Genomic DNA, 26039 nt, shown 5'->3' with positions numbered 1-26039 from the left:
ACATCAGTAGGGTTTTGCCTCTACTTTGATTTGTGACATAAATAGTAAATAAATGAGGAACAGAAATATAAGGTTATATATAACTCATCTGTACCTGAATAAACCTCATATTTATTTTAATGGTAGGCTAATATAAAAGTACTCTCCTCACCTATCTCTTTCTCGAAGTTGAAGTGGTGATGACCTGGGCAGTGCTCGGTTAGCTTTTGGCAGAATAATTTGGACTGCGAATGGGTGAAGTGGTGTCTTTCAGAAAGTAGTGTTTTCTTCTCATTTCTCCCCTTTTGCATGATAGAAATCAGCAATGAACGTTTTTCTCTTTCACATTGTAAAGTTAGTGGTCATAGCATGCTGGTAGTTGTTCTATGTAAGGGGCGATGGCAAAGATTTTTGTTTGTTTGTTTGTTTGTTTTTTCTTTCAGCTATTCCCAGCTCTGGAATTGGAATTTAGTCTCAACTCAACAGACATTTACTAATCACTTTCTGTGTAATAAGCACTTTTCTAGTTGCTTTCTCAAGGCCTGAAATCTAGATAGGCATTAAAATTTATTTTTGCCTTGTGTCTTACTTAGCTTTTTACCTCAGTCAGGTCCTTTGATGCTTGTTTGTGTCATCTGTGAAATTGAATAAAACTGCCTTCCCCCTACATGTGAGAATAGAACCTGTGAACTGCCACGTAGTTAAAGTGTGGTATAATTAAATACTTTCCACTTAGACGTTAAGCTTTTGGAGGAAAGGAGTTGGTAGGGTGTATTTTGGAATTCATTTCGTATTTTCTTCAACTTGTAGCACCTTGTCATTGAGTCTCAATTCAAGACGAAATGATGGCTCAGCTAATGGACTATATAACAATTTCAGAATTCCTTGAGTGTGTAGAAATAATCTGCAGGCCATGGCTTTTCTTCATTTTATGGCTTAAATAATACAAGGTCATTTGGAATTTTAGGAATTCAGTTGATGTACAAAGCATTTTTAGCTCAGCATATGTCGGTGATATTGAAAGTCTGGAAAGTAACCCCAGGCATGTGCTCTGACTGGGAATTGAACTGGCAGCCTGTGGTTTGCAGGAGGATGTCCAGTCAACTGAACCATGCTGCCCGGAGCTCAAGTATCTGTTTATAGAGTACTTAAGTTACACTTTTCACAAACCAACCCTGCCCCGAAGTTCTGTTTAATAAAATAACAAGAAAAATCAGAATTTCTGTATGTATGAAATAAACAGTGTATGCTTTTCTATTGCAGAAATCACTTCTCAAGAAGTTCAGTTGCTGCAGGTGGGCAAAAGGGAAAATCCTACTATACAATTACATTCACTGTCAATTTTCCACACAAAGATGATGTTTGCTACTTTGCTTATCACTATCCATATACGTATTCAACTTTGCAGGTGAGAACTCACTAAGTTGTTATTATGACTGTTATTGTGTTATGTGTATGTGTCAAATAATAGAAGATAAAATTGCTTTAATAAGAAAAAATCTAGTGTTGAAAATTTTACATAATAATACAACATTTGTTGAAAACATTGAAGGGTGTGTAAAATGGCAACGTAGTCTCTTTTTATTTAATAGAAAGAAATACTAAGGAAATTTGACGTAATTTTTGCTTTCTATCTTTGGGTCAACATCTACAGGTTCTCTTAAGATTCCATGATTTGCAGATTTTATCTAGATGAGATTTCCAAGTGTTTAATGAGAAACATTGAATCTGATAGAAAATCTAACAGTAGAAAAATGTGGGTGTGGTTTAAGTTTTCTGCAGGGAATTTATTTCTTCTAATGGTTGTGTATGGAGTCCTAGATCCAGATTGCTTAGAATTTGGGGTACAAGAGTTGTTTTGTGGGTTCTCTTGAGATTTTTGATTATTTGTATTGTAAGACAAAATAAAACAAGTAAATTCAAGTAATTACCATGGTAGGTTTATTCTCAGAAGAGAATGTCTATCCTCATAATCAAAGATCATGGAAGATATGATCAATTTATCCAGAAAGAAATTGGAGCGCTATGATTAGGGACAAGCTTTGAAATTACTGAAGAGGGGAAAAGGAGAGAAAAACACAGTCCGCAGAGCAGAAAAGATACCAATAAAGGTTACAACCTACACTCAGTTGTTGATAGTTGTCCTGGAGGGAATGGGGGTACCAGGTGGAAGGGGGCAGTGGGGGGAAAATTGGGACAACTGTAATAGCACAATCAATAAAATGTGTTTAAAAATGATAATTAAAAGATCACAGCCTAGAAATGTAAAATCAGACATCTCTCTGTGCTGAGTAACATAGCATCAGAGTGCACAGTGTTGTCATTTGTAGGGCTGTGTGTTACTCTTCTTTACTGGTGTGTACCTTTTTGGCGTATTCTGAGTTCCCCTGCTTTCTTTTAATTCCATGACCTTTCCCAGGCATTTGCGTTGTTTCTCACTTGGACTTTTGCCAGCCTTTTTCTAACTGGTGTTCTGAAGTTCACTTTTATCCCCTTTCCTCTTTATCTGTATTTTTTCCACACTGTATCAAGAAGGCTCTTTGAAGGCAAACCTGATCATGTGACTCCTCTGCTCAAAATGCCTTAGTGATTTCTGGAGCCATTTGTACAAAGTCTAAAATTCTTACTGTGGTTCACTGAGTCATTCCTTTACTGTCTGCCACAATTTTTGCCATGTCCACATACTGTGTGAGCTGCTATTTACTTAATATTTATTATTTAATAGACTAAAATAATTTACTCTTTAAAGTCTATCCTTACCCTAACTTAATATCCAGGAAATTATGGATTTAATGGGTAGACATCTTTCTAATTCACAAAAAAATATGTACCTATTACATTCTTTAAAGGTTATCCACGTATCACTTAGTTATCTCAATTACCAGTAGTAGTACATGTGCGACCCTTTAGGAAAAACTAGTCTACCAGGCCCTCCTTTCTGTGTTGAATTCTCTGTTTCTCACTGTTTCTTTTCGGTGTAGCTATGAAGAATCTATTTCAGTTCTTTGAAATGCCCTCTTCTTTTTTAGTGTGTGTTCTTCCTACACTTTCCTCTGCCTGTAGCATGCTTCTCTGTCCTCTTCACTCATCCTTTGGATCGCAGTTTAAATATAATTTTTTTTTTTCAGGAGAACTTCCCTCACTGCCCAGACTCAGCTGGGCTCCCCTCCCCTTATTACAAGCTATCACAGTACTCTGCATTGTCCCTGGGGTAGGGTCCATTTATTCATTGTTATAGCCTCAGTGCCTGGCACAGTTTCTGGCACAGAAATTGTGATCACACAGTGAATAGTGATTCTGTGAATGAGCATAGGCAAAAGTTTGGAAACCAACTAAGTGTCTTAAAATGAGGGATTGAATGATTTATATTTGGTATGACACTATACCATATCGTTAGTATATGATTCATAATTATGAATTTATGCATGTATAAATTAGTAAGTGATAAAAGAAGGTTATAAAAAGGCGTGTATAATTACAGTTTTGTTAATATATATTGGCACTTGTTAGTAGTAATCTAAGTGATGCAATTATGAGTGTTTAAATTTTTTTCTTTGTACTTTCTGCATCTTCCAGACATTTCACAATGAACCTGTATTAATCTTGAAGTCAGGGAAATTTGTTAAAAAATTTGTGCAACATAATTTTTATTCTGCATATTTTACATCACTGTTGTAGGCCCACAGTCACAATTTCAATATTCAGAAGGCTTTGAGAACCAAAAGCTTTTTCATAGTCCCTTTGGCAGCAAAGCCTGGCCTAATTGACGTGAGCTTATTTAGAATATTGATTCCACTTAGAGTGATGCTTTATGTGTTTTGCCATAGAAATAACAACGTGCTTATACAGGCTGCTGTCGCTGACCCTGTTGATGGTATTGCACATTCAGTGCTATATGTGCTGCATCTGTTCTCTTTCTTGAATTCTTCAAATACTAATGTTTGAACTACATCTGGCCCCTGAGGGTCCCAGAGGAGGGATTAGGAATCTGGTTGACTTAAAAAAATGTTTTTAGTTGAATTTATTGGAGTGACATTGGTTAATAAAATTATATAGGTTTCATGTAAAATTCTAACACATCATCTATATATTGTATTGTGTGTTCACCACCCCAAGTCAGTTCTCCTTCCATCACCATTTATCCCCCCTTTATCTATTTCTACCTCCCCTTGTCCCCTTCTCCCTCTGGTAGTCACCATACTGTTGTCTGTGTCTATGAGGTATTTTCTTCCTGCTTAATCCCTTCACCTTTTCCATCCAGCCCCCAACCCTCTGACAGCTGTCAGTCTGTTCTCTGTATCTATGAGCCTGTTTCTATTTTGTTTGTTGGTTTATTTTGCTCATTAGATTGACTTTTAGGTATGTGGATATCTAGATGCATTTATTTCTGTTTATCACAGGGAGTTTTTAAATAATTGTGTATTTTTACATTTTATCCAGATGCATCTTCAAAAATTGGAATCGGCACACAACCCTCAGCAAATCTATTTTCGAAGAGATGTGTTATGTGAAACCCTGTCTGGAAACAGCTGTCCTTTGGTGACTATAACAGCAATGCCAGAATCTAATTATTATGAACATATCTGTCAATTCAGTAAGTCTGTCTTTTTCACTCAAAATACCAGTTATTCTTACTTATTTTTCTTTGCTTTATATATATTTTGTATGGGCAGTAGCACTAGGAGCAGGCATCAGAAGTCCTGGTCCTATTACTGCTTAGCCCGGGGCCTGCTCCTGGGCCTCCATCTCCTTATCTCAGAAACGAGAGAGCTGCATGAGGTGATCTCTGAGGTCTCTTTTGATGCTAATTCTCTGTAGTTCTTATCCTTGGAAGTCATACCCAAGGTGTAATGTCACAGATTATTTTAAGAGCTTAATGTAATACTACCATCAATTTAAAATTTATAGCTAGTTTTATTTATAAATAAAATCACCAGAAATTTTATGCTAGCACTGAATAGCTACTTGTTTTTCCCTGCTGTTTATTTTTTTAAAAGTTGCGTCAAATGTATGGCTGTGATAGAAAAAAAATAAGAAAACCGTTCTAATTTTGATGAAAAGGTTGAATATTTTCAGGAAAGAGAAAGAGCTCGCTGTGAATGAAAATAGGAGCAGGTGAGCTGAGTGATATTTTGCAGATGGGTTTGCGTGTATAGTGAAAATGCTCTTCTTTGTATATCTCTGAGCACATATACCTTTCTTCTGTCCTTATAATAGTGACTATAAAACAGGGATAAGACAATTATTTGTATGATTACTGAAAATAACACACACCTCGTGGCAAAAAAACAAAACAGGGATAAGATTATATTTTCCTTCTTTTCCCAGTGACTTTATGAAAATATATTTATATTTAAAACTTCCTCAACTACTTATTCTTTATAAAGTCAAAATTATATTAAAGAACTGATTTTATATGCTAGATTAACCACTGGGAAATAAGCGACTCAAATGGTATTCATTGATTAATGATTATGTTATGAACTCCTTTAGGACATGGCTTATGGGGGCTTCACTTCTGTTTCCTCTCTAGGACCTACTGCAGTGCGTGTGTACAGTAGGTGCACAGTGCGCTCTACTATGAATTTGTATCAGAATTCACATTTGAGGAGAAATATTTCTAAAGCCCCAGAGTCAAATATCATACAAACTTTTAATAGTTGCTCATTTTAATTTGAGATTTTATGTGTACTTTAGGAAATCGCCCTTATGTCTTCTTATCTGCTCGGGTACATCCTGGAGAAACTAATGCAAGTTGGGTAATGAAAGGAACATTGGAGTATCTCATGAGTAATAATCCTACTGCTCAGAGCTTACGAGAATGCTATATTTTTAAAATTGTCCCTATGCTAAATCCAGATGGTGTCATCAATGGAAAGTAAGTTAAACAATAGTTATAGAAATACTATAGCTTATTGTGGTGGTCCTGTCTAAAATTGTTGAAGTAATGTCATCCAGGGTAAATTTGGAAAGCAAATCTAGTGGTTTTTCTAGAGCAAAGAAATTTTTGGTGTGGAATTCATTTAATTTTTTTTTAAATGAAAATATATTTTGTATATTAGTAGTATGGCATTGAAAATTCTATATTCATGAGAACATGATTTCATAAAGTGTATATCTTGCTTGAGTTATTTTAGAAAAGTCACAGTGTCAGGATATGAGAAAGATTTTTTTTAACACATCCTTTTATATTGCTTTCTTTTTAAATTTTGTCAGTGGTGTGATCTTAGTTTGTTATAAAATTTAGAATCTTCTGGGATCTCTTTCACTGATTCAGAGTGTTGGCTCTATCTGCTAACTTCTTCCTGATACGAGGAAGTATAGTTTCTGACAAGGAATTCTCTAACCTGGAGGTAGTAGAAGATACCGCTTTTTAAGAGAAGGTAGCTTATTGTTAGTGTAGTTCATTTATTATGGCAATTAGACAAGGTCTTTTTAGTGCTTCTGAAAGATGGGATTTGACATAAGAATCTCCAAAACTGAGGGTACCATATTTTATTCAATAAATGTAACATGAACCTTTCTCATATTTTAGAAAATTTTTCAATAAAAAAGGGATAATTTATTTTTAGATAGGTTATGGTAATGGAACTAAAATAAAATTTTATGTCTTGTTTTAATTCAGGAATATATTGACCAGTTAGAATTGTTTATATTTCTGTTATTACCTTCTGATTGCTTAAATTTTTGTTCAATGGTTTTAATACTTAATACCTTGATTAAATACAAATGTATTTGAATTTTCATAAGAATGTATACTTTTCATATAGTTATCTTAGGAGATCCCAGATAGCACTTCTAATAATAACTAATACAATCAAAATACAAAATGTTAGTAAAACAAATGAGTATTATTTAGCCAGAATGAAATACATGACCATTAATTTTTATGGAGTATGGAATAAAATCCCAGAATTGAGGATTAATTTTTTTCTATAGCTTGAAAGTTTTGATTTCTGAATCTGAAAGCTTACCACTTTTAAATGCATGTAACACAGGGTCTTGGACATAGCAGATACTTAATAAATGATTATTTAATGACTAAAAGATGGATTTTGTTGAACCTACCATTTATACCTATTTGACATATTTGGTGGAATAGAACCATAAAATTAATTCAAATATACATAGGGATTTATTGACACCTGTGTTTGTCTATCACTGTGCTTGCCTATGTTCAGCCACCGCTGTTCTTTAAGTGGAGAGGATTTGAATAGACAGTGGCAAAGTCCAAATCCAGATTTACATCCTACGATTTACCACACTAAGGGGCTGCTACAGTACCTGGCTGCAGTGAAGCGTATACCACTCGTAAGTGGAACATTTGTACTTTGTATAGTCAAAGACATCATTTTATTAATTAATGACTTAGTGTTTTGTACATTACTTTCTGGTAATAAAAGCTAAGTGTTAATTTCAGAAACAACTTCTTTAAAATATCTTTTTTTCCCTTATCAGTCACTTGTGTAGTAATTATGGTGTCAAATTAATATAATTTATTCATATTCTTATTTTATCAGATTTAATTTTTATAATTCTCATGAACTCTTTACTTTTTTTTGTTTATGAATATTGGTAACTCCTAGTTGTAAGCTTTAGGTATTTAATGTCACTGTTTGAACAACACTAAAATACCAGTATTGTCCAAATTCTCAAACTAGTAGAAGTTTGTGTCTGAGCTCTTCAGCCAGCTCTGAAACTGGTAAGTTTGGAGTATACACATGAGGGAAAGGTCGTGCAGGCACGGAGGGAGACTCCACAGAACTGCGTATGTAGCTGCTTCTGTTTTCATCAGCTTTCGTTTAGAATGTTTCATCCTATTAGTGTTTCAATGAGTTAATTTTCCTTTCGGAAATACAGAAACACTTTGCAGAGGGGCAAAATTGGCATGTGGGTCAGCACTTCATTTTTCATTTCTAAAATAATACTCTTAAAAATTAAATTGAAACCATTTTGAGGTTTTTTTAAAAAAAATAAATAATGCTCTTAAAATTAAATTGAAAATCATTTTCATGTTTTTTAAAATAAGATAAATATTTTAACAGCCCTTGGGGCAATGATGACTACAGTTGTAGATTTGACCTATAACTGATTTTATTATTTTTTAAAATGGTGAGTAGCCCTGGCTGGCGTGGCCCAGTTGCTTGAACATTGATCTGCAAACTGAAAGGTTGCCGGCTCGATTCCTGGCCAGGGCACGTGACTGGGTTGTGGGCCTTGTCCTGGTTGGGGTGTGTGTGAGAGGCAGCCAGTTGATGTTTCTCGCACACATCAATGTTTCTCTCCTCTTTTTCCCTCTCTTCCCCTCTCTGTAAGATAAATATATGAGTAAAATATTTTTAAAAAATTAAAAAATAAAATGGTGAATATAGATATAAAAGAAAGAGTGGAATTCATGGCTTGATGCAGTACTTGCAGAAGACTTTCTAGCCATTCTGGTAATCATAGATTTCTTTCTAAAATTCGATATTACTGTTTTTATCGGTCCTGCTTGTTAAATGGTGGCTCAGTTATAATCAAAGGACCAAGGAACACAGACCTATTTATTGGCTAATAGTAACTAGATTTATGTGACATTCTGTGCATTTGAAGGTTTTTAATTCTGAAAGTGTATTATCTTTTCAAGGTTTATTGTGACTATCATGGCCACTCCCGAAAGAAGAATGTGTTCATGTATGGCTGCAGCATCAAGGAGACAGTGTGGCACACCAGTGCTAACGCCACCTCCTGTGATATCGTGGAAGATGTGGGATACAGGGTAATTACCACGGAAAGCCAGGGGTTTTTGAGTTTCACACATGCACACGAGTACAGAAATGATTTCGCATATGAACGACTCAGATTCGGTTCATGTTGCCATTTTGTCATTATTGTTTCAGATGTTTTCTAATTTTTTTGCTTTTCACACTTAGATTTTTGATGTACTTGGAATTTGTTTTATATGAGATGTGGAGGTCTAATTTTAGTTTCTCCATCTATAACCATTTATTAAACAGTATATCCTTTCTCTGCCGATTTTATAAAGCCACCCATTGCCTACCAGTGTTTCTGCACATGCGGTGTGTGGAGCACTGAAATGAGATCTTACTGCTTCAAGTCCTGTGTGCTTCCCATTTTGTCCCAGAGCCTCTTGTGCTAAATTTGTGCCTAAACAAGGACCACAGGTTATTTTTCAGAAAATGTTTCAGTAACGTACTACTACTGTTAGCAGAACTTCGAAGTACATTTTCTTTTTGGTTCTCTCTCTTCTCCCCCTTTTCCAAATAAATAAAATGATTAGTTATATAAAAAATGGAAACATCAGGAACACAAAGTGCTAATTGAAAGTAATCTCTCAATTGATTACTAAGTAATCAATTTTACCATTCTGAGCACATTCATTCATAAATCTATATGTAAAGTATATGTGGGTTTTTTTTTGCAATTTCCACAGCAACTTGTTTTTTTTACAATTCTTACCCAAGAACATGTTTATTGATTTGAGAGAGAGAGAGAGAGAGAGAGAGAGAAACATCGGTGTGGGAGAGAAAAATCGATAGGTTACCTCCCGTGTGTGCCCTGACCTGAGATCGAACCTGCAGCCTTTTGGTGTGCAGGGACGGTGCTGCAACCAGCGGAGCCACCCAGCCAGGGCAGGAGCCTGTTTCTCCACACAGTGTGTGTTGGCCATCTTTCCTGGTCCTCGTGTGGGGATCTGTTTCGGTCTTTTTGACAATTACACAAGATTTCATTGTGCATTTTTGTTCCTATTGTATGGATGTACCACAGCTTATTTATTCAGTCATTCCCCGTTGGTGGCCATTTGATTAGTATTGTCAAGTTGTCCTTCATAAAGTTGATACAAATTGATGTTCCCCAATATAATGAATGATAGTACTATTTCTGCACACCCTAGTCACGTAATACGGTTGTCTTTACCAGGTTAAAAAAAAATCTGATGGTTTAGTTTGCGTCTCTATAATTTTGTGGTCAAATATTTTTTCATGTATTTGTCTAATTATGATTTTTCTCTTTTGTAAAATGGCCTTTTCTCATATTCTCTGCTTGTTTTTGTGCTGGTGGTCATCTAGTTATTGTTTTTGAAACTTTGTGTTTTACAAGTATATTGAGAATTTTATTTGTTTATGGTGTGTAATAATTTAAAATTTTATCTTATTTGTTGAATATTTTAAAAAATGGCATCTGGGTTTTGTGGCTTAGAAAGAATTTTCCCATTTCAAGATTTAAAAATGTAGTTCTCTGTTTACTATTTTTAGTTTCATTTTAAAATTTTACATTTAAATTCTCAATCTAATTAGAATTTAATTCAATGAAGGGTGACTTGACTGTAGCTTGTTTCTCAGTGGCTATCCAGGTGTGTCAGTATTAGTGAATGATCAGTGCTTTCTCAAGTTACAATAATTATATTACATTTAACACATACCTTCGGTTCTAATTTTGAACCAGATATATTTCTTTCTAGAGATATATCTATTCGTACTCCAGTATCACAGTTTAACTTAACCTTAGATATGTAATTTAGGTTAGTATCTGTTGGATTATTTCTCCAGTCCTAGCCTTTTCTTTCAGAATTCCCCAGGGTGTGTGCCCATATTTACACTTTCAGGTGAATTTAAGAATAATTCTAAGTTGTAAAAAATGTTCTGGGCATTTTGATTGTGATTGTCTTAGCTTTACTGATTAATTCAGGATGCTTGACATTTACAGGCAAATCTGAATTTCTTCATTTTTTAAACATGTTTTTCTCCATATTTTTAAACATGGTTTTTCTTACATGGTTTTATTGTTTATTTGTTGCTACTATAAATGTGATATTTTCTTCCATTCTATTTTCTAATCATTTGTCTAGGAAAGCAGAAAACTATAAATTAGTAAGAGAATTATTTTGATGTGACCCTGCTCTAATCACTGTGCTTTCATGAAAATTTTTAAAGATGAAAACATTTAACAATTAAAAAAAAGTCTTGAAATACTGTTTTATCATTATCTTTGCAGACTTTGCCTAAGATACTGAGCCATATTGCGCCAGCATTTTGCATGAGCAGCTGTAGCTTTGTAGTGGAAAAATCTAAAGAATCCACAGCGCGTGTGGTGGTTTGGAGGGAGATAGGAGTACAAAGAAGCTATACCATGGAGAGTACTTTGTGTGGCTGTGATCAGGGAAAATATAAGGTAAAATATTTCAGGATTTCTAGCCATAAAAATATTTGAAGACTTTTCTTTATGTTTTTAATCCAATGCTTTTCAAATATATATTCAGTAATACATTTGTTATACCGAGTTATATGTAATTTGTAATAATGAAATTGAATCTCATGTAGTCTTAAAAACATTAATAAAAATTCCTCTGAACTAAATAGCTTGCCTTGGATTCTCACGAAGTCTTTTTTTTTTTTTAAAGATTGTATTTGTTTTATTTTTAGAGAGGGAGGATGGAGGGAGAAAGAGAGGGAAAGAAACATCAAATGGTTGCCTCTCACACACCCCCAGCTGGGGACCTGGCCTGCAGCTGAGGCATGTGCCCTGACCAGGAATCTACCAGGCATCCTTTCTGTTTGCAAGCCGATGCTCAATCCATTGAGCCACACTAGCCAGGGTGGATTCTCATAAAGTCTTGAGTCTACTTATATTCAAAATTTTTAAGAAAGCATATTGTGGTACACATTGAAATACTGATCAGTAATTTACTTCCGACCAAGATGGAGGCATAGGTAGACACACTGTGCCTCCTCACACAAACAAATGAAGAACAACAACAAATTTAAAAATAAAAAACAACCAGAACTGACAGAAGATTGAACTATACAGAAGTCCAACAACCAAGGAGTTAAAGAAGAAACATTCATCCAGACCAGTAGGACGGACAGAGATGGGCATCTGGTGGAGAGGACACGCAGCAAGGTGGTGGCTGGCGGTTCCACGTTTGCATGTGGATAAACCCAGAGGAACAACTGGGGAGAGAGACACACCGCACAGCCCAGGTTCCAGTGCAGGGAAATAAAGCCTCAAAACCTCTGACTGTAAAAACCCATGAGGACTGAGGCGGCAGGAGAAACTTCCAGCCTCACAGGAGAGTTTATTGGAGAGACCCACAGGGTCCTAGTATGTACACAAATCCACTCACTTGGGAATCAGCATCAGAAAGGCCCAAGTTGCTTGTGGGTAGCAGGAGAAGTGACTGAAAGCCGGAGGGGAGCCGAGCAAGCTGCATTGTTCCCTCTTGGACCCCTCCCTCACATACAGAGCCACAATGCAGTGAAGCAAGTTGCCCTGCCCTGGTGAATACCTAAGGCTCCACCACTTACCACGTAACAAGTGTGTCCAGACAAAGAAACATGGCCCAGATGAAAGAACAGATCAAAACTCCAGAAAAAGAAAAAAAAGAAAAAACAAACTTAGAAAAAGAACTAGGCAACCAGGAGATAGCCAGCCTATCAGATGCAGAGTTCAAAACACTGATAATCAGGATGCTCACAGAAATGGTTGAGTATTGTCACAAAATAGAGGGAAAAATGAAGACTATGCAAAGTATAATAAAGAAAAATATACAGGGAACTAACAGTGAAGGTAAGGAAACTGGGACTCAAATCAACAATTTGGAGCAGAAGGAAGCAATAAACATTCAACTAGAATAGAATGAAGAAACAAGAAATCAAAAAAATGAGGCTTAGGAACCTTTGGACAACTTGAAATGTTCCAGCATCGAAATCATAGGGGAGCCAGAAGGAGAAGAGGAAGAGCAGGAGATTGAAAACTTATTTGAACAAATAATGAAGGAGAACTTCCCTAATCTTGCAAAGGAAATAGACTTCCAGAAAGTTCAGCAAGCCCAGAGGGTCCCAAAGGAAGCACACACCAAGACACATCATAATTAAATGACCGAAGATTAAAGATAAGGAGAGAATCTTAAAAGCAGCAAGAGAAAAGGAGAGAGTTACCTACAAAGGAGTTCCCATAAGACTATCAGCTGATTTCTCAAACCTTATAAGCAAGAAGGGGCTGGAAAGAAGTATTTGAAGTCATGAAAGGCAAGGACCTACATTCAAGATTACTCTATCCAGCAAAGCTATTATTTAGAATGGAAGGGCAGATAAAGTGCTTCCCAGATAAAGTAAAGTTAAAGGAGTTCATCATCACCAAGCCCTTATTTTATGAAATGTTAGAGGGACTTATCTAAGAAATAGAAGATGATAAAAAATATGAATAGTAAGGTGACAACAAACTCACAACTATCAACAACTGAACCTAAAAAAAGCAAAAACAAACAACTAGAACAGGAACAGAATCACAGAAATGGAGATCACATGGAGGGTTGTCAGTGGGGAGGGGTGGAAGGAGGGTGGGGGACAAGGTACTGGGAATGAGAAGCCTAAATGGTAGGTACAAAATGGACAGGGGGAGGTTAAGAATGGTATGGGAAATGGAGAAGCCAAAGAACTTACATGTACGACCCATGGACAGGAACCAAGTGTGGAGGGAATACTGGAGGGAAGCAGGGTACTGGGCAGAGGGGGATTAAGGAGGCAAAAAAATGGGACAACTCTAATAGTATACTAAAAAATATAGTTTAAAAAAGTAAATAGTGGTTAGTAACTTATAATTAGTTGTGCACATAGTACATTATCAGTAAGATTTTTCTTTTATTTTGTTGGATGTAAATATATTTTTATGCATAGAAATGAATACACTTATTTATAAACTTTATATTTAGCTTTTTGTGTGTGACTTTGAAATGTATATCCCTTCACTACATTTTTTTTTTAGTAAGACTGCTCTCTGTAGTGCAGTCTAAGGCTTTTATTGGAAACAAGCTGTGTTTTAAACTTTATTTTTGAAATTAAAGACTAATGAAATGTTAGATGACTTGGAACTTTTTAATTTTAGATATTGAGAACTTAATGGCAATAAATTAGACTTCAGGTAAGCAACGGCAAACCTGAGTATCTTTCTTGCCTTGGCACAGAAAGAGTTTCAGGTGTCCTGCTAATTATGTATCTCCTTCTGTTTCGTTTTGCTTTGGGTTTTTTAGCATAGGGCAATAGGAAAGTGAATGTAATAGTGATTTTCATATACCTTCCATAAAGATGGTTATAACTTTATGTTTGAAAGGAGCTAAAAATCTTCCAGTTGGTTAGTATTAAAAATGCAACCATATGACACTCGATGTCAAAATATTTAAACAGTCTGTAACAAGCTGGAAGAAAGTTGTCGATTTTGTAGCTGACACTCAAACTTTTGGGGCCTGGTAGAGTAGAACTTAATGACATTTCAGTGTCTTCTGTGTTAAGTTGACCACAGTATATGCTTCCAAAGTGTAATAGTATCTTTTGAGTTCTCTTCAAATACTGTTGACTGGTGACTTCTAGTTTACCGAGGGCATGACGGCGGTGAGAGATGAGATGTGGGAGAGCCCCGTTGCAGCCATGCCCCTGTCCCCTCGTCATTGCTGTAGTGGGCTGCTTTGCCGAGGCTCATTGAAACTCCCGTGGAGAAGTGTGTCTTCCTAAGCCAAGTTGTTTTTTTAGTGTCTAAAATTCAGTGCTTTGATCATAACATACATTTTTTTAGTTTTTTTAAATTAATAAATGTTTTTTAGAGTAGTTTTAGATTCACTGAAAAATTGAGTGGAAAGTGCAAAATTCCCATCTGCCTCCACCTCCACATGTGCATGTAATATATACTTTTCAAACTTACTAATATTAGCTAATAAGTGGTATATTTTTAAAAAAGATTTTTTCTTCCTGAAGAGTATCTTGTATTACTGTATTTTAGACTATAAATGTTCTTATAGTTTTCTGTGAACTAGTTTAGAAATAGGCATAATCTTTCTAAAGCTTTTAAATTAAGAAGGCAATTGAATGTTCTAATTCAATTTCACACAGGTAAGTATTTCCTAGAATATATGGAGATGCCAAACTCTACATAATCAATCTACCAACCAGTCATTATTGTAAAGGCATGTAGGTTAAGTAATAGTTTTTACAATTTGTTCTCTTCAGTTGCCCTGTGCTTTTGGTCCTTTCGTAGGAAAGTTGTTTTATAGTACCTTCTCTCTAAATGACGTCAGCACTCACGTACACCTGCAACTTTTATCAATGTAAGAATTTCACTTATTTTGGACATTCCTTTTTTTCTGAAAAGTAAATGATAAGCAAAATATCGATTTACATTCAAGTTTTATCCTTTTATGTGGTTACATTGAACTTCTGTAAACCTTATATTGTTCACTGGAAAACTCATGTAGAAAAGGGTGTGGGGGTCGTGGTTACAATTTCCTCTTTGCTTTGGTAGACAAAATTTGAGATGGACATTCTTAATCGACATGGAACAATAGGAATTTAGTTTACTGCTACCTCATTGGCTTAGACTTGTTTGGTATTTTTTGACATAGGTATCTTTGGTTTGTTTATCTTACAGAAAAAGTACCTATAAGGTAATGTTCAAGTATACAAATTGGAGCCTTGATTTTAACGCTATAATATTTCAACATTGTCATCCAAAGTGGTAGATAACAAGAAATATTAGGAAGATCTTGTAAAAATATTTTTTTCACACATGAACTCCAAGACTAACATAAACACACAATGTTTATGTATTTTTTTCTCCCAATGTATTGGTGAAAACAGTTGCATTGGGTGATTAAGAATAGACAATTTAGAAATGTTTTTCTAACACAGTTTCCTTTGTGACTTAGAATATCTGACATTGTTAAGACATTGTGTTTTTGAGCCCTAGGTCCATACCAAATAATAATCTTTTAATTTTATTAATATAGTTATAAATTACTTTTATGTGATTTTAATGAGAAACAGCAGGATGATAGCAAACACCCTATTACATATATAATATTGCTTTATTTCCAGGGCTTGCAGATTGGTACCCGAGAACTGGAAGAGATGGGAGCAAAATTTTGTGTTGGTCTATTGCGTTTGAAAAGACTGACATCCCCTTTGGAATATAATATGCCTTCCAACCTGCTCGACTTTGAAAATGACTTGATCGACTCCAGCTGCAAAGTAACTAGGTAAGACGCACTTGTTTTATTCCATTGTTACCTTGTAGTATGTTAGACTTCATTAAGTCTGTTAAACGTAGGAAAGGCAGAGATTTTGACAGCCAAGAACATTTTTAAGATTACTGTAATTAAATTTACACATTACTGTTTGTTCCAAATTGTGAAAATATTCTTGATTCTTTTAACATTAACATTGGATGAAATTTTAATGAAGTAGTCTTATATTTTGAATGTTGTTTTTAGTGGAAAACTACTTATATCAGCTAATATCTAAATTAAGAGGGTTTGGAGTTAGGATTCACACTTTGAAAGAAATTTAATTTTGTTGCTATCTACATACATCAGATAACTTTCTGATAAATTTCTGGTTTTGTATACCAGAAACAGCTAATTTAGTATCCCTTTGAAAATTTAACTATGATACATATGTCAAATATTCTTCTGAATAGGTAAATTTTGTCCCTAAAATTCAATATATATAAAATTTGATCAGCTATAGGATCAGAGATGATTCAGTGTCATAGTTGTTAATCATACTGTCAGAACTTAGCATTTCATAGTTTGATGTATACGGGTAAGAACACTCCCTTTGTATGGAACCTTCGTTTTAGTTTTTAGACATTGACTTGTCATCAGATTTAATTATGGCCATGCTCTGCCGTGTGTACCAACTTGGCAGCTTCAAGTACAGTAAAACATTCATTAGAACTCTGTTCTTCATAGTGTGGTAATTGACAGAGGGGTTGCATGAATTGTTCCCCCTGGAAAGTGCCTGCTAAACACTAACAGAGACTAACATAGAGATGGGTGGTGGTTCTCATGGATGTGTAGAAACCTCCTTTTAAGTTATTTCATGTATTCTTCCCTCCCCCAGCTTTGTTGAGGTGTAATTCCCAAATAAAATTGTAAGATATTGAAAGTATATAGTGTAATTTAATATACGTATCCATTGTCAAGTGATTTCCCCTATTGAGTTATTAACATGTCCATCCGTTACCTCACCTGCTGATAGTTGTGTGTGTGTGTGTGAGAGAGAGAGAGAATATTTAAGTTCTACTCCGTTAGCAGATTTTGGTTATACAATCTGGCATTATCAACTGCAGTCACCATCACTACCTCAGGCCTTATTCATCTTACAGTGGAAATTGGTGCCCTTTCACCAGCCTCTCCCTGTTTCCCTGCCCTCAGCCCATGGCAACTACTCTACTCTGTTTTCCTTATTAGTTCCATTGTTTTCCTTTCCGATTTCACATTTAAATGACACCATGAAGTGTTTTTCTTTGTCTGGCTTATTTCACTTAGCATAATGGCCTCTAGGTTCATCCATGTTACAGCAAATTAAAAGATTTCCTTCTTTTTTTAAGGCTGAATAATACTCCATTGTATATCTGTTTACCACATTTTCTTTATCCATCTGTCCAACAAGGGACACTTAGGTTGTTTCCACATTTGGCTATTGGGAATAATACTGCTTTGTGCATCGGTGTACAGATCTCTCTTGGAGATAACGATACTGCTCCCTTTGGATGTATACTCAGAAGTGGGATTGCTGGGTCACATGGTAGTTCTCTTTCTAATTTCTCGACGAACCTCCATATTTTTTCATAGTGGCTGTGCCAGTTTACATTTCCACCAACTGCGCAGGGTTCCCTTTACTCTATATCCTCACCGTCATTTGTTCTCTCTTCTCTTTGGGTAATAGCTGTCCTGACACATGTGAAATAATATCTCATTGTCATTTTGATTTGCATTTACTTGATTAGTGATGTTGAATGCCTTTTCATGTACCTGTTGGCCATTTGTATGTCGTCTTTGGAAAATGTCTACTTAGGTCTTTTTCCCATTTTTAAATTGGGTTATTATTTATTTATTTGTTTATTTATTTGCTTTTGAATTATGTGAGTTCCTTGTATACTTTGGATATAATACTCTTAATAAGATAATGTGGTTTGCAAGTATTTTCTCCCATTTCATAGGTTTTGCCTTTCTTTTCATTTTCTTGATAGATTCCTTTGCTTTGCAAACACTTTTTAGTGTGATGTAGTCCTACTTATTTATCTTGCTTTTACACTTGAGAAAAATTGGTGCTTGGAGAGAGTAGTTTGCCTAGGGTCACGCAGTTGGTTAGTAGAAGCGTAGATCACAAGAGAATTTCTGACTCTGTATGGAGTGTTTTGTTTCTTTTGCTTGCATAGGTAACAGCTGAAGATCTGCATTCTGCTATCTCAGATGTCCAGTCAGCTCTAATGGACGTACACTGGTGTACGTGTGAGGAAGGTAGTGAATTTTTTAGGTTTAATTTTGCCCAGTGCTTAATAGTTTAATATAAAGATAGCCTGAAAACTTTGCATTTGAATGAAGCACAGTTTTCCCTGTCATTAGGAAATAGTGCAATCACACAGAATGGGAGACCATAATCGCCGATACATCTGATAAGGGGTTAATATCCAAAATTCACAAAGTACTTACAAAACTCAATACCAAAAAAACAAACAGCCCAATTAAAAAATGGGCAAAGGACCTGAATAGACACTTCACCAAAGAGGATATACAGATGGCCAATATGAAACGGTGCTCAACATCACTAATCATCAGAGAAATGCAAATTAAAACCACAATGAGATACCATCTCACACCTGTCAGGATGACTATCATCAGTAAATCAACAAACAAGTGCTGGGGAGCATGTGGAGAAAGGGAACCCTTTTGCACTGTTGGTGGGAATGAGCCAATGTGGAAAGCAGTATGGAATTACCTCAAAAAACTAAAAATGTTTCTTCCTTTTGACCCAGCTCTCCCACTTCTGGGAATGTATCTGAAGGAACCCAAAACACTAATGCGAAAGAACATAAGCATCCCTGTGTTCATTGCAGTGTTATTTACAATTGTCAAGATGTAGAAGCAGCCCAAGTATACATCAATGGATGAGTGGATAAAACAACTATGGGACATTTACACAATGGAATATTACTTGGCCATAAAGAGGAAGAAAATTTTACCTTTTGCAACAGTATGGATAGACCTGGAGAACATTATGCTAAGTGAAATAAGCCAGTCAGAGAAAGACAAATATCATATGACTCACTCATATGTGGAATCTAGTGAACTAACTGAACTAACAAACAAAATAGAGAAAGACTCATAGATAGCAGATGACAGCTAGTGGGGGAGGGTGAAGTTAGGGGGTGGAGGGATTGAGCAAAAAGGAAAAAGACTCATGGGCATGGACAACAGTGTGATGATATCTGAGGGTAGGGGAGTATAAGGGGACTAAAGAGGAATGGAAAAAAATACAGTACAGATTAAAAAAGAAAACAATTGCAATTATGAACTTTTCTGCATAATAATGATGCTGTGCAGTGGAGAATTTCAATGTCTTCATCTTGTGAGAAGGCCTCTTAGGTGAAGGTTTTCATATTTTTATTGAAGCAGCATGAGGAGGATTTGTTCTGAGATTAAAATGCTATTCTCAAAGAGTGAAATATTTCTTATTGAATTGTTTTTGGCATAGACACCTTAATACTGAGAACAAAATTCTAGAGTAGAAGGGTGTTAAGGCAGGTGTATGTAGTACAGCTATCAGAGAATGAAGCAAAAACAAGGCAAACGGAGTAAACTTACATGAAGAAAATGAGGTAAATGAAGAAATTGTGGTGGGAAAACAAAGTAATAGCAGTGAGAAAGAATAAATGCTGATTAGATATTTTTTATGATTGAAATAATATTTGAATTTCTATCTGCTAATGGAAAGGGATTATTTTATAATCCTAGGGCAAATACCTTTAAGTCTTGCTCTTAAGTTAAGACTACTGTGAGATCATGTGTCTGAAGATACTTCCTAAATTGTAAAGAGCTTAAAACATATGTTGGAATTCTTAATAAAAGTCAGATTGAATTGCTATGATTGGTCTTGTGTCTTGAGGTGTTTTTTTTTTAACTAAAGTAAAACTAGTGGGATTGGGTAATATGGAAGTCAGTGATCTTGTGGGCCTTGTGGCTTCTTGTAAGGAGTGCAGCAAGCATTTGTTTAGGGCCTAGAATGTGTCAGGCACCTCTGGGAGTTAATAGGTGGTGTCAAATGGCTAAGTCACAGCTCCTGACCTTAAATTGCTTGTGATTTAGTACTGAGAACGCAGGTGCAGACACCGTGGGACCAGTAGATGGTTTCAGCTGCATCTGACAAGGGATGAGACAATGTTTGTGCAGGGTACAAAGGGAATATGGAGAAAGGGTTCTTATCCCAAGATGGGCTTTAAGAAAGGAAGAACACCTAAAGCTAAGCACAAGCTGTGATTTGAAAGAGATATGAGTGGTGAGGGGAAGAAAGGTGGGAAGTATGTCCTAAGCAGAGGAAACAATGTCAGTGAAGACTAGTGAGGCAAGGAGTAGTCTGGAAATTGACTGGCATGACTAGCTTGCTGAGAATTTTGTGGGTTTTTTTTTTGACTCACTGAGTGAATGATACTGAGAAACCGCAAGAGGAGCGGGCTTAATGGGGAGAACAGTGAGTTCAGTTGTGAGCACGTGACATTCACAAGGTGCATGTGAGACAGCCATGTGAGTATACTAGCAAGTCCATGTGTACCTAAGGGAAGTTCAAGGGAGAAGACAGGGCTAGAATGTAGATTAAAGTGTATGAGCTCACTCAGAATGTGCATGCATGTAAGAAAGAGCAGAGCATTTGTACAAGCACCAATGTTTTTGAGGCATACCCAAGCAATGAAGAGCACTTGATCAATATTAAGGAGAGGGGAGTGTCAGAATTTCCACTACGGTTAAGTACAGCAGAGAGATCTAGAAAAAACGGACTGGAAAGTGGCAACTGGAATAGCAGTAAGAAGGCTGCTTTCAGCAGGGCGATGGGGGGTTAATCTTCCCTCCCTTTCCCATCTCAGTATTCCCCCAGTTCCTTAGACCTAGAGCTGATCACTCCTCCCCTCCACCCCCTAAACACATGCATATGTAAGTTAGCGCTGATGGCCCCATCACCATTGCTGGATGCAGTCTGTATGCTTCAGCTACAGGCTGGGAACATGATTTTATTAGGATCTGCAGAAACAAGAGTCAGTTACCAGGGCCAGTATGGGTTACAGAAGGAATAAGAGTATGACATGGTCCACTCCTGGGTAAAAGGATGGGTGATGCCGGAACATGAATGGAGCTCAGGTCACAGTCAGTGTATGCATGAGCCGAGATCCAGAACTGACAGGATCAATTGTTACCTGGATCCAGCCTCAGTGTTCCTTATTATGGAATTTCTTTTAAATTTCCAGGAGCCTGCCTTCCCAGTGTGCTTCTCTTGTCTTAAGAGTGCTTTTCAGCATCTGATACCAGCATTCATCCAAGTATCCTTGCCGTCAAAGGGCTTTTTGGGATTGATCCTGGGCATCTTTGTTGCACCTAAACCGTACTTCTCTCCTCTGTTCCCCCAGTGACTTACAGATTATACTACTAGGCTTTTTCTTTGATCCCTGTTCCTTAGCTCAGATTGATTAATCTTCTAGTATCCAGCTTCCCATATAGGACCAGGTCCTTGATCTGACCCCCATGTAGTGGCTGGACTTCCTGCAACCAGTGGAGTGGGGTCTGTGGAATTCTGCACTCTGTAGGTCTGAATGATGCTTGCCTGCGCACCCACCCACCCACCCACTGTGTGGACTTGGTACTGTTCCTCCCTGTGGGGAGAGCCCGTGATGCTGCTGGGCATCTGCGCTGCCCTGGCCGCTGTGCCTCAGCACAGTGGAGTCAGCCTCTGCGCTCTGGGTTGGTTTGCCCTGCCCCTCTACCAGCCAGTGTATACTCCATGGCTCTGAGCAAATCTGTTTCCTTCCGTCTCTTTCCATGATCATTTCTTCTTGTTAGGATAGTGTCCAGGAAGAAAATGGGCAAGTATGCGGCAAGAGATTAGTCTTTTCTTACTTTCTCTCCTTACTTCCCTCTTCCTTCCTTCTTTGCTTCAACTAGTCTTCTATCTACTGTTAGAATTAACCTAGGACACCCTGTGAATTTGATATACCAAGGTCAAGCAGAAGGAATGAGTTACATTTTTTCAAAATAGAGTAATTGTCAATTTAAAAGGCAAATACTTTTTTGTAATTTTTGTAATTACACTTTTTTTGTAACTTTTCCCCTTAAAGTTATATAGAGCAATAGTGAACATTGTAGTTGCATAATTGAAAGCTGTGCACTTGTCCTTGTGCGTGTGAGGTTGCTGTGGAGTCTCACACGATCCTCCGAGGTGCTCAGCTGGGTTTATCAGGACTGCTCTGTCACAGTACTTATAAGGGCAGCTTTGCTGTATATAAGCTCAGGATGGTTTTGCAATATATTTTTCTCTTTTCTGTGATGAACATAATTAAAACAGTTCTAGGAAAAAGAATACTCTCACCAGATGAGTTTCGCTTTCTCTTCCCAGAAAATTAGAACCATGTAATCCATTCACTTGTCTGTCTTGCCCAAACTTCCTGATATCTGAACCGAATTTAATGTTCAGTTGCAGGAATTATTTCATTTTAGATGTTAATGACATCTGCTTCTCTGCTCATTTTAACAGATTATTGTTCCTTTTTTATTGTCTGATTTTATAGCTTTTAATTGCATCAGCAATGGGAAATCCCTTGGAAACAGGTGGGATATAAACACACATACCTCTATATGAAATTAAGATAGTTTGGGTCACAAAATGGGGACATAGAAATGTTGCTGTAGTGTTTCTTTGATGTGGGGTGTGTACATGTGTGCCTCTGTGTGTGTGCGCAAAAATCTCCCAAGTGAGGAAAACTCAGAATACTGTTACATTTTTGAAGAGGAAAGAATATATTGCCCTAGTGAAAAGGTTGTCTTAATCCCAATATACCTAATGAAACATTTAGAAGCACTTAGTGTTTTTAAGTAAATATCTTACTCTGTGTCCCTAGGGAAAGTAATTAATCTGGGTATGGAGTGTTCACTTGTTTTCCATTTTTATTCTTGACCAGTAGAAACTGTGAGGATTGCTATATATTTTTTATGGCAAATGATCACTGTGCATACTTAGAATAAGTGGTGTCAGTGCATTACTGCAGGAACCAATTAAATGCCCATAGTTTCTTATAAAGCCTATTGAAATTATCTGCTGCTTATTTACAGTGATTAAAATAGAATTTTGAAGCCTGCAAATTGATGAAACCCTTCAAAGAAGTAACATAATTAGAGAGCCTATTGTTTTTTTCTTGGTACATAATTATAGGATGTGTATGACACTCTTGTAATATAATTAAAAATTAACATCTCACCCTTTGTTATCAAGGCCAGGAGGTTTCAATTATTGTATTCATAAATCTCTGAACTTGTTCATTTGGGTAATGTTCTTAAAGTCAGCCCAGCCAGTTTTATTATATTGAAATCAAAGGTAATCCAGCATGTTCAAATAACCTTATATTAGAACCTGAAAATCTAATGAGGCTTGTATGTTCTGTGTGCTTTGGCTACAGCCCTACCACTTATGTTTTGGATGAAGATGAACCTCGATTCCTTGAAGAAGTTGATTACAGTGCAGAAAGTAATGATGAGTTAGATATTGAATTAGCTGAAAATGCAGATTATGAACCTTCTACTCAAGAAGAAGTACTTTCTGATTCTGAATCATCAAGAACATACTTACCTTGAGCCCCCCTGCCATCTCTTGTAAATGCAAAGAAGAAATGAAATATCTTGATTTTTATTACACAGGAAGTTTGAAAGAAATGAGTTTATAGAGAGCTGACTCATAAAAACAAAAAGAAACTTGAGCCTGTTTGGTTTCAAGACAATAAATATGTTATTAATTCATGATAAAATTGGCATTTGTTTTATTTAAGCTATTCAATGCACTTTATATAGCATTGAATTATCAAATATTGGATTTACTTTTTTAAAGGAAAACCTGAGTATCATTGCATGAATTTTTATCTCCTCATGGTTATGTCCTGCATCAAATGGATAATTTTGAAGTGTGTGAGAACATAAAATCTGAATTCTAGAATTGTTGAGAAAATCCAAGCTTCTGAAAACTGATCTATATGTACATGGACTTCTGTAGATATGTCTGTGTAGGGACGGGTGGGTGTGGACAATAAGACTGTTCCTCTGAATCATGTTAACCGTTGAGTTGTGACTGAGATAATCCGGAATTTGCCTTGAAACCATTACATCCTACATTTACCAAATTAAACAAATAAAAACTATATTAAACGTTGCATTCATTTCGTCATCCTTTTTAACCAACTCAGATTATTGGTTTATAGAATCTTAGTGAAAACATGATAAAAATCCAACATCTGAACACATTGATAAAATTTTGTTTAAAAAATGCCTAGTTTACCAGTGTTGTGTTTCATGGTATGGGTGTGCCTCTACTGATCATAAAAGATGTGTTTGAGCAGCTCTTTCGTCTGGAATTGAGTCTCATGAGTGCACCTAAAGTTTATCACTACAATCCGTTTTGTTAAGAAGCTTTAAAAAGGCAATGAGCATACAACCTAGTGTTAAAGGTATAGTTGTATATAAGCTTATGTAGCAGTTCCTGAGCTGTGCTATGTTATTAGGCTTACTGAAGTGAATTCACTTGGGGCGTGATAACTGCTCTCCAGTCCTAAATGACTGCAGTGAATTTAAACTTTTTTTTTTTTTTGTAGCGACATCTTCCCAAGTTTAAGCTGTCCTGCTGCAGGAATGACTCTGTTTTCAAATAAGACAAGTCCAGTGATTTTGTTTAAGTGCTTTAAGAACTAAGTTTCTGTTGTAACAAAATAAATCCAAAAAGATACCTCATTCACAGCTTCTTGCAGGTGCTTAGGTTTCGGCACATTATCTTTGGTTATTGCTGATTCAATTTGTCAATCTTTAAAATTTTTTTAACCTGTAATAATTGGAAAGAAATTACAAAAGGTGTATTTCAAATTTTTGCATTTTCCAAATCACGATTTTCATTGTATTATTTGAGGCGTTATAGTCCATAGCGCAGCTTTTTTCAGTGTTATGGGAACCATGTTTAAAAACATAGCATGGAGCAGGGGATAAAGGAGTCTTTTTCTCTAAATAGCCTAATTCTCATTAATCTCAGAAAATAAAGACTAAATAGATGGTGAAGTTGAAGAAAACCTTAGTGTGTGGTGACCTGATTTAGGAGAGATTAGGATACTCTAGCAAGGTTAAGTAGTATTTATTTAATAATTTGTCCAATAATTTATAATTAGAAGGTTACTTATATATTTTGTTTGTGAAATAATTACACATCTAATTATAATTTTTTCAGAGTAGATTATGAAGCCACTATGTCTGTATTGTGAGTTTTTCCTGGTTCTTATAACATTAGAAATTAAAAACAGCAGTAGTCATTATGAAAAGCGAGTACATTAGTATAATAATGTGCAGAATAACTCAAAACTTCAATTACTGTGTTAAGCAGTATAAAAACCCCTTGTCATGTACTGTTATAATATTTTGTAGTGATGAAGCTCATCTTTTAGCATATGTTATAAATCTGAATATGCCTTTTATTAAATAATTATTCGCAGGACTAAAGAGAAAGTTTATATGGTTAGAAAGTTATTTTTTTCCTTAAACAATAAATAGCTTTGGAAACACGAGAAATAATCTAAAATCCTAACTTCCCTAATTAGAAGTAAAACTGTTTCATTGGCCGTTATTAGTTAAAATTGCCCTAAATCTTACCTCTGTGGCTATGTCCCCTTTAGAATTTTCAAAGAATGTTTGTCATAAGCCTGAAAATTAACGTGTAGCTGATAAACTGAGTCTAATGATAGATTTAGATTTATTTACCCTGTGTTTGGAACCACAGTGAGTTTCTTAAATGTAGCTATGGTCTAACCCAGTGGCTCTCAAACTGCATAGCATACATCAGGCTCGCCTGGAGGACCTGCTTCTCGATCCAGGGCTTACTGGTTATGTAGACCTGGGGTGGGTCCCCTGCACTTGGCATTTCTTAAAAATTCTCCAGTGGTAATGCTGTAGGGCCCACTCTGTGAGAGCCATGGGTCCGATCTCTTTCATGATCACGTGTTCC

At 36.1% G+C, this 26039-nt stretch overlaps 1 protein-coding gene across 8 annotated transcripts in view; it reads left to right on the top strand.

Moving 5' to 3' along the window:
- AGTPBP1 (ATP/GTP binding carboxypeptidase 1) overlaps window positions 1–24210 on the top strand; it is a 128808-nt gene extending 104598 nt beyond the window's left edge. For all 8 annotated transcript variants that reach the window (XM_045840558.1, XM_045840562.1, XM_045840561.1 and 5 more), the window contains 8 exons: window positions 1243–1387; window positions 4420–4573; window positions 5677–5857; window positions 7161–7290; window positions 8606–8737; window positions 10975–11151; window positions 15843–16003; window positions 23467–24210. In XM_045840558.1, the coding sequence (XP_045696514.1) occupies window positions 1243–1387; window positions 4420–4573; window positions 5677–5857; window positions 7161–7290; window positions 8606–8737; window positions 10975–11151; window positions 15843–16003; window positions 23467–23641 (1255 nt within the window). In that variant the 3' untranslated portion in view covers window positions 23642–24210. The remainder of the gene's footprint in view (window positions 1–1242; window positions 1388–4419; window positions 4574–5676; window positions 5858–7160; window positions 7291–8605; window positions 8738–10974; window positions 11152–15842; window positions 16004–23466) is intronic.
- Window positions 24211–26039: the final 1829 nt, after the last annotated feature.

The sequence above is a fragment of the Phyllostomus hastatus genome, unplaced genomic scaffold, assembly GCF_019186645.2.
Source record: "Phyllostomus hastatus isolate PE091 unplaced genomic scaffold, TTU_PhHast_1.1 phas_contig_34, whole genome shotgun sequence".
NCBI lineage: Eukaryota > Metazoa > Chordata > Mammalia > Chiroptera > Phyllostomidae > Phyllostomus > Phyllostomus hastatus.
This window is presented reverse-complemented; position numbering and strand designations above follow the sequence as displayed.